Source organism: Lampris incognitus, chromosome 1, assembly GCF_029633865.1.
Source record: "Lampris incognitus isolate fLamInc1 chromosome 1, fLamInc1.hap2, whole genome shotgun sequence".
Taxonomy (NCBI): Eukaryota; Metazoa; Chordata; class Actinopteri; order Lampriformes; family Lampridae; genus Lampris; species Lampris incognitus.
In genome coordinates this window covers 22,920,327-22,932,209 of record NC_079211.1, presented here as the reverse complement: position 1 = coordinate 22,932,209, position 11,883 = coordinate 22,920,327, and the positions used below count along the sequence as shown (strand labels likewise).

The 11,883-nt window shown below is 40.1% G+C and overlaps 1 protein-coding gene across 1 annotated transcript; it reads left to right on the top strand.

The window, feature by feature from the left end:
* Window positions 1–43: 43 nt before the first annotated feature.
* Window positions 44–11,559, top strand: nudcd2 (NudC domain containing 2). The gene is made up of 4 exons (XM_056295120.1): window positions 44–539; window positions 2,552–2,600; window positions 2,698–2,849; window positions 11,042–11,559. Exons 1-4 carry the CDS (start codon window positions 351–353, stop codon window positions 11,123–11,125), a joined length of 474 nt encoding a protein of 157 aa, XP_056151095.1. The 5' UTR covers window positions 44–350; the 3' UTR covers window positions 11,126–11,559.
* The last annotated feature ends 324 nt before the right edge of the window (window positions 11,560–11,883 follow it).

Below are 11,883 nucleotides of genomic sequence, written 5' to 3'. Positions count from 1 at the left end.
TACAACCGCCACAAGAAAAAAAATCTGACGAAGAAGAGAAAAAGCAGCAGAAGAAGAATTAGTTCCACTGTTTCTAGGACAGATTAAACAAGTGCAGTTTTGTGCAAAAGATTTTAACATACTAGAGTTAAGTGCACTTTTGTGTAAACGGTTTCAATATATCATATGTAGTGTTTTTCCCCTCTTATTAGCAAAACCAGGGGGGAAAAAAGTCAACTAACTTTCCATAAAACGACTAGGCTGACTCAGGCTAGCTAGTTAGCTGGCTATTAGTTAACATTTAAAGTTAGCCAGGTTAGCTAACCTAGCTGTCATCGAGTGCAGTAACGCAAAATTTAGGGGCCAAAAACATGTCGGTCCATTTTGAGGAGAGAAGCGGTGTAATCCCTTGCAAGACGCCTTGGGGTTCATGGTACCAAACCATGGACGAGGTCTTCATTGAAGTAAACGTACCCTATGGAACATCTGGAAAAGAAGTGAAATGCAATTTGGGGTCTAAACAAATCGAGCTGCAGGTCAAGGGAAAAGAAATGATCAAGGTATGATTTGTAATGTTGGGTAAAATGATTCTTTTGACTCCTCGCCTTCTCCTCCCATTGGATTCAGTTCTTAGTTATTAAATAAAAGATATTCAAAATCAGAGAAACTGAACTTTTCGTCTAATGAGGCAAGGGGCAATTCCCTTAAGTAATTTGACCGCCCCCCCCCGACCATTCGTAAGGGTAAACAAAGGTCACCCTCCAGATGAAAACTATGCTGCAGCCAAAGATGAACACCATATGACAGTAATAAATCAACTGCAGAAAATTAGCATGTAAGCAAAAGGAGGCAATTGTAGACAGAATATATTTACAAAGTTCAAAATAAAGTGGGCTTATATATTGTCAATGGGTGTTTCTTGTAATGTCATGACTTACAGTTTATTGGAAAATATGGAGGGAGGACTCTGTCAGAGGAAAAAAAAAGGATAATGCAACAAAAATGTCCAGAGATGCCATTCATTACAAGATCACCTATGTGCTCACCAATTCAAACTGTCACATACACAGTACAATGTGCAATGCCTTAGGTACCTGTTCTGGCTCAGATTAGTGAATAAAAACCAAAATTTAAAGGCGATAAACATTTGAGACATAGCTACACTAAACATAAGTTGTAAGTTAAAATTTAAGTAAATGAAATAAGAGTAAAAATATAGACTCTATACACATGTACTATACACAGATTTGTGCAAATAGTGCAAACTAACTTGGAGGTGGGTGGGGGGGATAGGCACAGTTCTCATTTAGCAGTCAGATGGCCTAAGAGAAGAACCTCCTCCTCGTCCTCTGTTGAACCTCAAGCAGCGCTAGTGCCTCCCTGATAGCAGCAGAGAGAAGTCTGTTATCAGGGTGACTGGGCTCCCTAACAATCTTCTTGGCCTTTGATCCGCATCGCCTGTTGTGAATGTTCTGCAGGTTAGGGAGAATGGTTCTGATGGTTCGCTCAGCCGAGCAGACCACCCTCGTAAGGGCCAAGTAGTCCTATTTGATGCTGCTCCCCATCAAGGTGGTGATGCTCACAGACAGGATGCTTTCAAGAGTGCAGGTGTGAAAGTTCCTGAGAACCCTGAGGGGGAGCTTAAAGTCTCTCAGACTTTCTTCACCAGGGTGTTGATGTGGCAGGACCATGATATGTCCTGTATGATGTGGACTACCAGCTATTCAAGGCTGTCCACCCTCTCCCCCTGAGCTCTGTTGATCCTGAGTGGGTGGTAGTTGCTCTGCTACTTCCTGCCAAAGTGCACTATCAGTTCCTTAGTTTTACTGACGATCAACATGATGTTATTCTCCTGGCACCAATTTTCCAGTGGTTAATCCGCATCAGGTAGGCCTTTTCAGGCCCACCACAGCTGTGTCATTAGTGAATTGACAGTGGTGTTAGAGTCTGAAGTGGCCATGCAGTCGTTATGTGTACAGTGAATACAGGAGAGGGCTCAGCATACAGCCTTGGTGGCTCCAGTGGTGAGGGTGAGGGGGGATGATACATGGTGGCCCACTCGTATCACCTGTGGTCTGCTGGTCAGGAAGTTGAGGACCCAGCTGCACAGGGAGGGGTGTAGTCCTAGTCTCTCAGTTTAGTGACCAGTCTGGAGGGGGTTATTGTGTTAAATGCTGAACTGCAATCAGCGAACAGCATTCTAACACAATTTCCTCCCCTCTTGGTTGTCCAGTTTGGCTAGGACTGTGTGGAGCATGTAGGCTATGGCGTCGGCTGTGGATCTGTTGGGGCAATATCCAAACTGCAGAGGGTCCAAGGTGACAGTTCGACTCCTCATAAATTTAGTTCCTTATAAGTTTGGTTAAGTTGCAAAAGCAGCAGCATCAGACGTTGGCAATGGCTTCTTGTTTCTAAGGGCCAAACTCTAACCCAACATTTCTTTACATTTGAACAGAAGTGCAATTTAACTTGTTGCCTCAATGAAAATCATACATATGACTGATGATGAAGCCAGTTTGACGCTAATATTTAAACAGAAGCATAGTTATGACATCTTTGTACAAACTTTCAGGGGAAGTTATTTGGCACAACTGTTTCTGACGAGGGGACATGGACATTAGGTAGGTTGCATGTCATCAGACACTCACGTTTCTCACATACTTGGTTGTACAACTCCTGCTCTCACTTGGCTTTTGTTTGCCTTTTTTTCCTCCCCAGAGGATAAGAATTTAATTCGCATTGTTCTGATGAAGACCAACAGAGAAGCAGGGAACTGTTGGGCATCATTGTTGGAGGGGGAGTACAGTGCAGATCCCTGGGTCCAGGACCAAATGCAGAAGAAGCTGACACTTGAGAGATTCCAGCGAGAGGTCAGTTGGGCAGAGTGCTTCCTGGAAGGACATGTTGATGGCTTCCAAGTAGGGCTGCACAATATATTGTTTTAGCATCATCATCGCAATGTGCACATGTGCAGTAGTCACATTGCAGGATGTGTGATGTGATGTAAGGCAAATTAACTCAAAACACCTAATGATATAACAGGAAAACTCGCACGGTTCTCATTTTCCATGACTAATCCTCAAGAGAAGTCTGATATAACAATTCACTCTGATTTCACTCCGTTTGGACAAATCACACATCAATGTGTTCATCTGCTTCTTGGCTAGTGATGCGCGGATCACAGTTAAATCCGTGGCACCGCATTTAATTCGCAGGTCGAGCGGGCCGAGTCATAAAAATTAACATTCTGATTAATAGTGGATGGGTTGCGGGTGGGTGAAATAATACATAATTAATGAGGAAAATATTAATTACATTCTCTAAGATGTGAACATATTTTAAGCTTAATTTTTCATCAGGCACAAATTAGCAGACTAGACTCTCATTGCACCAGTTGCAGTGTCCATTTGTCTTAAGCAGCAATGGAGGCAAAAAAGAACCAAGAGAAAATTAAAAAAGAATTAAAAACAAAAAAAAGGATGGGCAGAAACGTTCCGTGTGGGAGCAATTTAGTGAAACCATGACATGTCAAGTGATGAGTATGTCATATCCAAAAGCTGCGAAGTGCTTTATGTATATAATAGCCACAAAACGGGTCCCCCCAAACATGCAAGCAAGTTTATTTATATAGCACATTTCATACACAGGGCAATTCACTGTGCTTTACACAAATAAAAACCGAAAAGGAACAACCATATGAAATATAATTAAAAGAGAGTAAATAAAAGCAAATAGGAACAATTGTATATAAAATATAATTAAAAGAGTACAAAGTACATAAAATGTACTTTTAATTAGTAATTAAAAAGAGTAATATAATTAAAAGACAGGTAATATAAAAAGAAAATACAAAGTACAAAAAAAGAGGAATAAATACATAGTCACTTCCCCGCCTGGAGTGACTAGAGATCTACTTCCAGAATTAAAGTGCAGTTGGAATGTGGTGCAAGTTTTAATGCTCAATCATAGGCACAAGAAAAAAATAAATGTTTTTAACCTAGATTTTAAAAATTGCTATATTTGGGGCACATCTAAGATCTTGTAGTTTGTTCCAGTTGCATGCAGCATAACAGCTAAACGCTGCTTCACCATGTTTGGTTTGGACTCTGAGCTGAACTAACTGACCTGAGTCCATGGATCTTAGAGCCCTACCCGGTTTATACTCTTCAAGCATGTCAGTGATGTATTCTGGGCCTACACCATTCAGTGATTTGTAGACAAGTAGCAGCACTTTAAAATCTGTTTCAGTCTTGAAATCTGGAGTAATATGCTCTGTTCTCTTGGTCCAGCTTAAAACTCTAGCAGCAGCATTCTGAATAAGCTGCAGCTGTTTAATGGTCTTGCTGGGAAGACCAGTTAAGAGACCATTACAATAATCAATTCTACTGGAAATAAAAGCATGAGCTTCTCTTGGTCATTTTGGGATACCAGACCCTTGATTCTTGCTATATTTTTAAGATGATAGAAGGCTGTTTTAGTGATTGCTTTGATATGGCTGGTGAACGTGAGATCTGTGTCTATTAAAACGCCAAGATTTCGGACTTGGTCTTTGGTTTTTAGAGCTCGAGACTTGAGTTGTTTCATTTATGATAGTTCTCTTCTCTTTATTGCCAAACACAATAATCTGTTTTTACCTTATTTAATTGAAGTTTTGGCTCTTTGACCAATTATTTGTCTGCTCCAAACAGTGACACAGTAAGTCTGTTGGGCTGAGATCATCAGGTGAGTGAGCCAGATAGATCTGATTATCATCTGCGTAACTATGGTAATCCATGTTGTTGCTCTGAAGAATTTGGCCTAAAGTCAGCATGTATAGATTAAACAGGAGAGGTCCGAGAACTGATCCCTTGGGGATTTCACATGTCATAGCCACTCTATCAGATTCATACTAACTGCCAAGGGTGACGGAAGTAACTCCGGTCTTCTAAATAAGACCTGAACCAATTAAGGACTGCTCCGGAAAGTTCTACCCAATGTTCCAGCCTGTCCAACAGTATTCTGTGATCTACAGTGTCAAATGCCGCACTGAGATCAAGTAAAACCAGAACGGATATTTTACCTGAGTCAGTATTCAGCCGTATGTCATTATAACTTTTATAAGAGCTGTTTCAGTGCTGTAGTTAGGTCGGAAACCTGATTGATATTTGTCAAAATGACCATTTGAGTTAAAAGATATTGCTGAGTTGATTAAAAACAACTTTCTCAATGATCTTAGCTATAAAAGGAAGATTTGAAACTGGTCTATAGTTATTTAACACAGAGGTATCCAGAGTTCTCTTTTTTAGGAGTGGCTTAATGGCAACTATTTTTAGTGACTTTGGGAAGGTGCCTGATATCAGTGAGCTATTAACTATTTGTGGTAACTCCGTTTTTACAGAGTTAAAAATAGTTTAAAAAAAAATCAGACGGCAGTGTGTCGAGACAATATGTTGATGATTTAAGATGCCGAACTGTTTCCGCTAGAGTTTCTTGATCAGTGGTATTAAATTGTGACATAATGACCAGATTATTTCTAGGTGGTCGTAGAGACTGCATAGTTTTAATGCTTGACTGTGTGGCATTGATGGTCTGTCTAATAGTTTTAGTTTTTTCACCAAAAAAACCAAGCAAATTGATTACATTTCTCTGTGGAGAAGAGTTCTGAGGCTATCTGTTTTGGGGGGTTTGTAAGCTTGTCAACCATGGCAAATAGAGTGCAGGTATTATTAATGTTCCCGTTAATCAAATTAGAAAAATGTAAAATGGAGCTGTCTAGCCTTGCATAACTCATAGTTAAAATTATAAAGGCTTTGTTTATACAGGTTGTAGTGGATTTGAAGTTTAGTTTTCCTCCATTTGTGTTCGGCTTTCCTGCATTCTTTTCAGGGCTTTTACCATCATGGTATTTCTCCAAGGTGCCTTCTTTTGGCTCAGAGTTTTCTTGACTTTTACCGGTGCAACAACATCCATGACACTCAGAATTTTTAAGTTAAAATTATCCAGGAGTACATCAACTGACTCTGAATTCATGGTTTGTGACAGAGTTATTGTCTCCATAAACTTTTTTAAAATTTTTTATATCAAAGCAACCTGGGCTTCCATAACACCTCAGCAGTGCCACAGGCTGACTGCCTCCATGCCACGCCGCATTGATGTAGTAATTCGTGCAAAAGGAGCCCTGACCAAGTATTGACTGCATAAATGAACATACTTTTCAGAAGGTCGACATTTCTGGATTATAAATCTTTTTTTTGATTGGTCTTATGTAATATTCTAATATTTTGAGATACTGGATTTTTGATTTTCATGAGCTGTAAGCCGTAATCATCAAGATTAAAACAAAAAAGGCTTAACATATTTCACTTTATGTGTAATGAATCTAGAATATATGAAAGTTTCACTTTTTGAATTAAATTACGGAAAATAATGAACTTTTCCACAATATTCTAATTTTTTGAGATGCACCTGTATATAGCAGAGAAAACAAATATTGCAAGGTGAGTTTTTCCAATATCGTGCAGCCCTACTTCCAAGTTGACACTAAATATATTAAGGAGAGCTGTGTGAATTACCGCCTGGCTCTTGCTGCTGCCAACCTCCTTATATCTGTTAAGCCTTACTTGCAGTCAAGTGAATTTATGACCTATATAACGTCTTTCAGTTGTAGCTCAGTATGGCAGACAATCACTGTTCAAATGTTCTGGGTTTATATCGGGTAGAGACAAGATGGCTGATGCACTGTATACATAGATATTTAATCTCTGGCACCTGTAGAATTCTTTCTCATGGTAAACAAAAGAATTGCTCGATTTAAAAAAAACAACTTCTTTCAACCTGTCAAGTCTCATGTGTGCAATCACAATTGCTATTTATACACTCACATATGCTAGAATTTCGTCCAATTATAGAGTAGATTTTAAGCACAATTTGTAAGTCGAAAAAGTATAACACTAATTACCATCTAATCACGATTAGATGGTTTTAAGTTGATAAATTATATCCTATGAGTGGTGTGTGACAACACTGCAAGAAGAAGAGTTATCCAGTATGTTACAACACCACATGGAGTTATATAACTGCGTAATGGACAAAATCTGAATGTGTAAGTATAGCACTAAATGATTATCATGCACAAACAATATTTGATACCATCACAATTTAAGGCAGGAACAGACAACTGAAAATTAAGTTAATAGGGTTGATGTATTCACATTGCATACTGGTGAATGGCATACTGGTAGCCATTCACCAGTGCTCATGTATTTAAGCACTTATTATGTAGCTGAAACTTTAAGATTTTCTATTATGTATTAATTAAGTTTCAGTCTAAGTGTATATATGTATTATCTAGTCATACATGTGATATATCTGTACTCATTCAATCATATATTAGACTTTAGTTTCACAGTTATTCCTAACATTATGAAATGGTTTATAAAATCTGTTATAGGCTATATGTGTGAGACAGAGGTGAATTTGATGCAGTTTTGAGTTTCATTTTGAGCACTCGCTAGTCATAAAACTCTAGTGATCACATATGAGACAGATAAGCCACATAGATGGATTTCTTGTTAATGTTTATCACAGAACCAAATCTTCACCAACCGTCACTCTTGTCCAGTTTGCTCTTGATACAGCTCATAAGGGACACAGAACTGAGGGGGATTTGTGCAAGTGGGATAAAATAGTCATTCAGAATGACATACTGTTTTGAGTACCAGACTGAAGTCTAAACAATCCTATGATAACAGTTTGCTGAATTTATATTTGAGTATGTGGTACTCTTCAGAGAAGGCGTATTTCCCCTTCTTTTGAGAGGAGCTGCCAATGATCCCGCTAGACGTCCAGCAATTGAGTGAAGCTCGGCTAAACTCACCATCAATGTTCCTTCAGACTGCACGCACAGACATAACAAAAGATTTCCACAAGCTTATCCGACTCTATGCAAGTAGGGCACAAAGTAAAACCCCCGGAAACCAAACTATCCTTTTAAGTTTGTAATATAATATAATTTGGTTTCTGATATTCTTCAGAGATCCCAGAAATACTATGGAAATGCTAGCAGTCCGTTCACCCACCTGTGAAACCATCACTTATAAGAATATAAGGAGAGTACTGCCAGAAAACCCAAGACAGAGTTAAGGAAGCATGCCTTCTCAAGGAAAAGCAGTAACACAGGAAGGGAAAACTTGTTTAGCAAGCGGTTTCAGATTTCATACACTTCTGGTATTTACAATGAATTTATCTGCGCAATTTTGATGAGTTCTGATCTGAATTTAAGATATCCATCCATCCATTATCCAAGCCACTTATCCCAATCGGGGTCACGGGGATCAATGAGAAAATTATCCACATACAGCTAGGATAAGTCAAAATATTATGTGATTTAGTATGTTAGTGTAAGATTTGTCATGAAGGAGGAACTTTTATAATTTTCAATTCAATTACCTTTAACATACCGATTAGTCATTTTCCCCAATGTTCAAAGTCCTCATTTCAGTTACACAGTTTGATGCTACCAACAGTTTTTGTTCGTTTCGCAAAAACATTTTCACAATATTAAAGTGACACTCTCGAAGACTCTCACTTAAAAGAGGTAATAAACATGTGGGATTTTTTTTTTGAGCTGTAAACTAAATGATGTGACACTAAACGCATCAATGCTGGTGTTACCAAATTTGTAAAAATAAGCATTTTGTGGGCTGAAAATGGCTCAACCTGCCATCTACTGTTTTAAATCTGCCCTGAACCTTGCAAAGCCAATGCTGACTTAGAGTTGACTGGTTGACTAGTTGGGACTTACCCCGGTCGCCGTTTTGTGGCGATCGTGGTGGAAGGCAGGCCAGTGGAGGGGGCCACGGCAGTGTGGGGTAGCGACTCTGGATGCACGCCTGGACCTTCTCATGGATCTCCCCAGCTACTCCTGCCTCGAACACCCCTCCCTGCCACCGCTCTCAGCCCCTTCCCCACTTTTTAGTATTTTTCGAAATTATACAGTGGGTGGAGTCAGGCTTAGACCTTGGGGAGAAGTGACATTTTAAATAAATAATAATGTTCGTCAAAGGTAGAACGAGTAGGATTTGTCAGTTGCGGTTTGTAAACACAACATTCAAAGTTGGCCCCTCCTCCGCGGCTCAGTGTCACCAGAGGCGCACGCCCCCTGACTGCAATTGCCAGAACATATCCCAGTGTACAGGCCAACTCTGCGTCACTCTTCATTCCCATCCTCTCTTTCAGTACTCATGAGCAGGTGAAAGCCAACCCCAGATTCACTCTCATTTTGGAACGAGCCTTGTCCACTTGTTGTTTTGCCTCCTTATATTTGTGTCTTTTTGGCGCTGTGCTGTAGATTCCTCTTGGATGTGTGCTTACAATCTTGATCTGGCACCTGGTTGCTACATTTTTATAGAGTCCCGCTGCCCCCCAAAGGTTAATACCCAGAAACGTCCCGTATGCAGCAAAATAAGAAAATACAGGCAGAGAACAGGGTCTCTGCAGATACAGACACCGCCACACATCTAGTGGGTCATAAGTTATGATCAAGAGGGATCATTTTTGTATGAGTCTACACATTGATTTTTTTTTTAAACCCTACATGTTCTACCTTTTAACTTACTATTGTTTGCTGAAAAAGGTTTCCCTTGCGAGGCAGCTGAATTCGTGAAATCACAAGATACACAAATCCATCTTGCCAGGCTTCAAGTTATGAGCTTGGCCGAACCACAGTGGTTCGGACCAATCAGCATCCTGAGACTATTGGCAGCTACGGGCGTGGTTTAGGTGTGATAACAGTGAGAGGCGACTGTTTGTTCAAAAACAGTGGCAGCTCCTAAAGACGTTAGCATAGATGCTGCTATATCAGTAATATCAGAACTGTAAAGTATTTTAAAGAGCAAAGAACGGCACTAAAGGCTTTTCTTAATAGAAAAGATATCATCCAGGCCACCTTGCCACAATATTAGTTCGTCACATGTGTGCATCACATATTATTTGCACATTGATGGAATGAAAATGCTTTCTGTTCACATAGGCAAATTCATCTTCTGATGGTGCCTTTATAGCAACGTGTACAGTCGATCGCTCCGATTACATTAGGGAAACCGACTCTCGCTGCAAATTGCGGTTTAATGTTAGCTTGGTCAACCACATTGTATGGGAATTTCTATACCTGGCTAACATACGGATGATCCCGTCCCATACAGCTGGCATGGCGTGGCTCAAGGATGACTGGCACAATCCTGACCGGTCTGCCAGTTCTCTCTGAAATGCCCCTGTTGCCAAGAAACCCAGTGTGGTCATGACTTGTAAGGGGACAGACAATGCGTGACTCCTCGCTGTGTCCCTTTCTAAAGCCGGACTCAACTCAGCACACAGTTCCAAGAGGATTGCTCTTGGAAATCTGAAACGGCTGATAAGCCAGTCGTCATCATGGTCCAGAAAATCGGCATGGTCTCTGAATACCTGTTCCCTTCTAATTCTGCCATTGGCAATGTCTTCTAATAAGGCCAAAGCTGCCATCGTTATTGGGGTGTGTTGCACCCTTTTGCGCGTGCTTTTATATCCACTTATTTAATTGCATACACGTGGATGTGTTATTGTTTCCTGTAAGGCCCATCCCTCTACGCATTGTAAAGCAATTTGTGTTCACATTTGGTCCAACAAACTCTTAGTAGTGTCACTGTATCGCCTCTAAGCTAAGTGTCACTGATTGACTAAAACCATTAGAAACATGTGTCTGGCGTGGAGGAACAAAATTCTCATGTTCAACGTGAGTGTGAAAGATGGCGCATGCAACGTTTGTACATGAGGCCCCTGGTGTTGTGGTGGACAAACCAGTTAGTTTCCAAAGAACGCAACCAGAATCTTCAAGGTTGCCACCTTAAAGGCATTGAATACAAAATGTTGTTGTATTTGTTTTTATTGGCTAGTTGTAAAAGCAGAAATACATTCAAGAATAAATTGGACTGAAATTGCACAACGGTGGGGAATTTTATTCTAAATAGAAAAAAAAAAAGTGTGTTGATGCCAGTAGGTATCACTGTAACCTCCAGTGATATTGTGTTTATTCCACTCCTTTTGGCAGAATCCTGGATTTGATTTCAGCGGTGCAGAGATCTCTGGGAACTATGGTGGTGGTGGACCAGAATTCTCCAGCCAACAAATGTGACGGCTGCAGTGAAGTGGAAAAACCTGCAATGCAGGGTGCACTCTAAAGAACTTTCAAATCCAAACCGATTTTTGAAAACCGGGTAGACCGCACACAGAAGGACAGATTTCACAAGTTTTTCATCCGAACTTGACAATTTAGGCCAAGACGGAATATCACACACTTAACAATCATACTAATAATCAACGGATTTAAGAACTGTTTTATTTCAAACTAGCAGTTGGAGGTAATGCAACACTTTAACACCAACGGGCATTAAAAATCAGAGAAAAGGAAAAAGACTTGCAGAAACTCAAGTCTTGTGATCCAACGTGACTCCAAAGGTTAACTAACATGGAGGTTGACAAACAAAATTTGTTGGGCTTGTGTGTGCATTGTTTTGCAGGGTTTTTTTTATTCAATAAGATTAAACATTTTTAAAAACTTTGTTTGAACTCTGAAACTTCAGCTTCTTAGTCAGCTTTGCTCTCATTGGCGCTTGTTGGTTTCTGCACCAGATTCCATTATTTTTCGTCACACTACACAGGCTGTCCAGTCTTAGATATCAAACATGTAAAATATTATTGGGGCAGCCCTGACTGCCTTGCAAGTATGTTGGGAGGCTAAAAATTGACTCTGTAAATACTTAATGCTACAGAATAATCTGGGAAGAAATTCAGTTCCCGAGCAGCCTTGAGTCAGGACCATTGCAGGGCAGGTCTTAAATCGGACCAATTATCCTATAGTGTGCACCAGGCTTTCAGTGCTCACAAAGAAGG

Excerpts from the sequence above, each read along its gene's own strand:
- nudcd2 (XM_056295120.1), top strand. The coding sequence starts at position 351 with ATGTCGGTCCATTTTGAGGAGAGAAGCGGTGTAATCCCTTGCAAGACG. Across the intron at positions 540-2,551 it reads AGGGAAAAGAAATGATCAAG|GGGAAGTTATTTGGCACAAC; the intron begins GTATGATTTGTA and ends ACAAACTTTCAG. Across the intron at positions 2,850-11,041 it reads TTGAGAGATTCCAGCGAGAG|AATCCTGGATTTGATTTCAG; the intron begins GTCAGTTGGGCA and ends TCCTTTTGGCAG.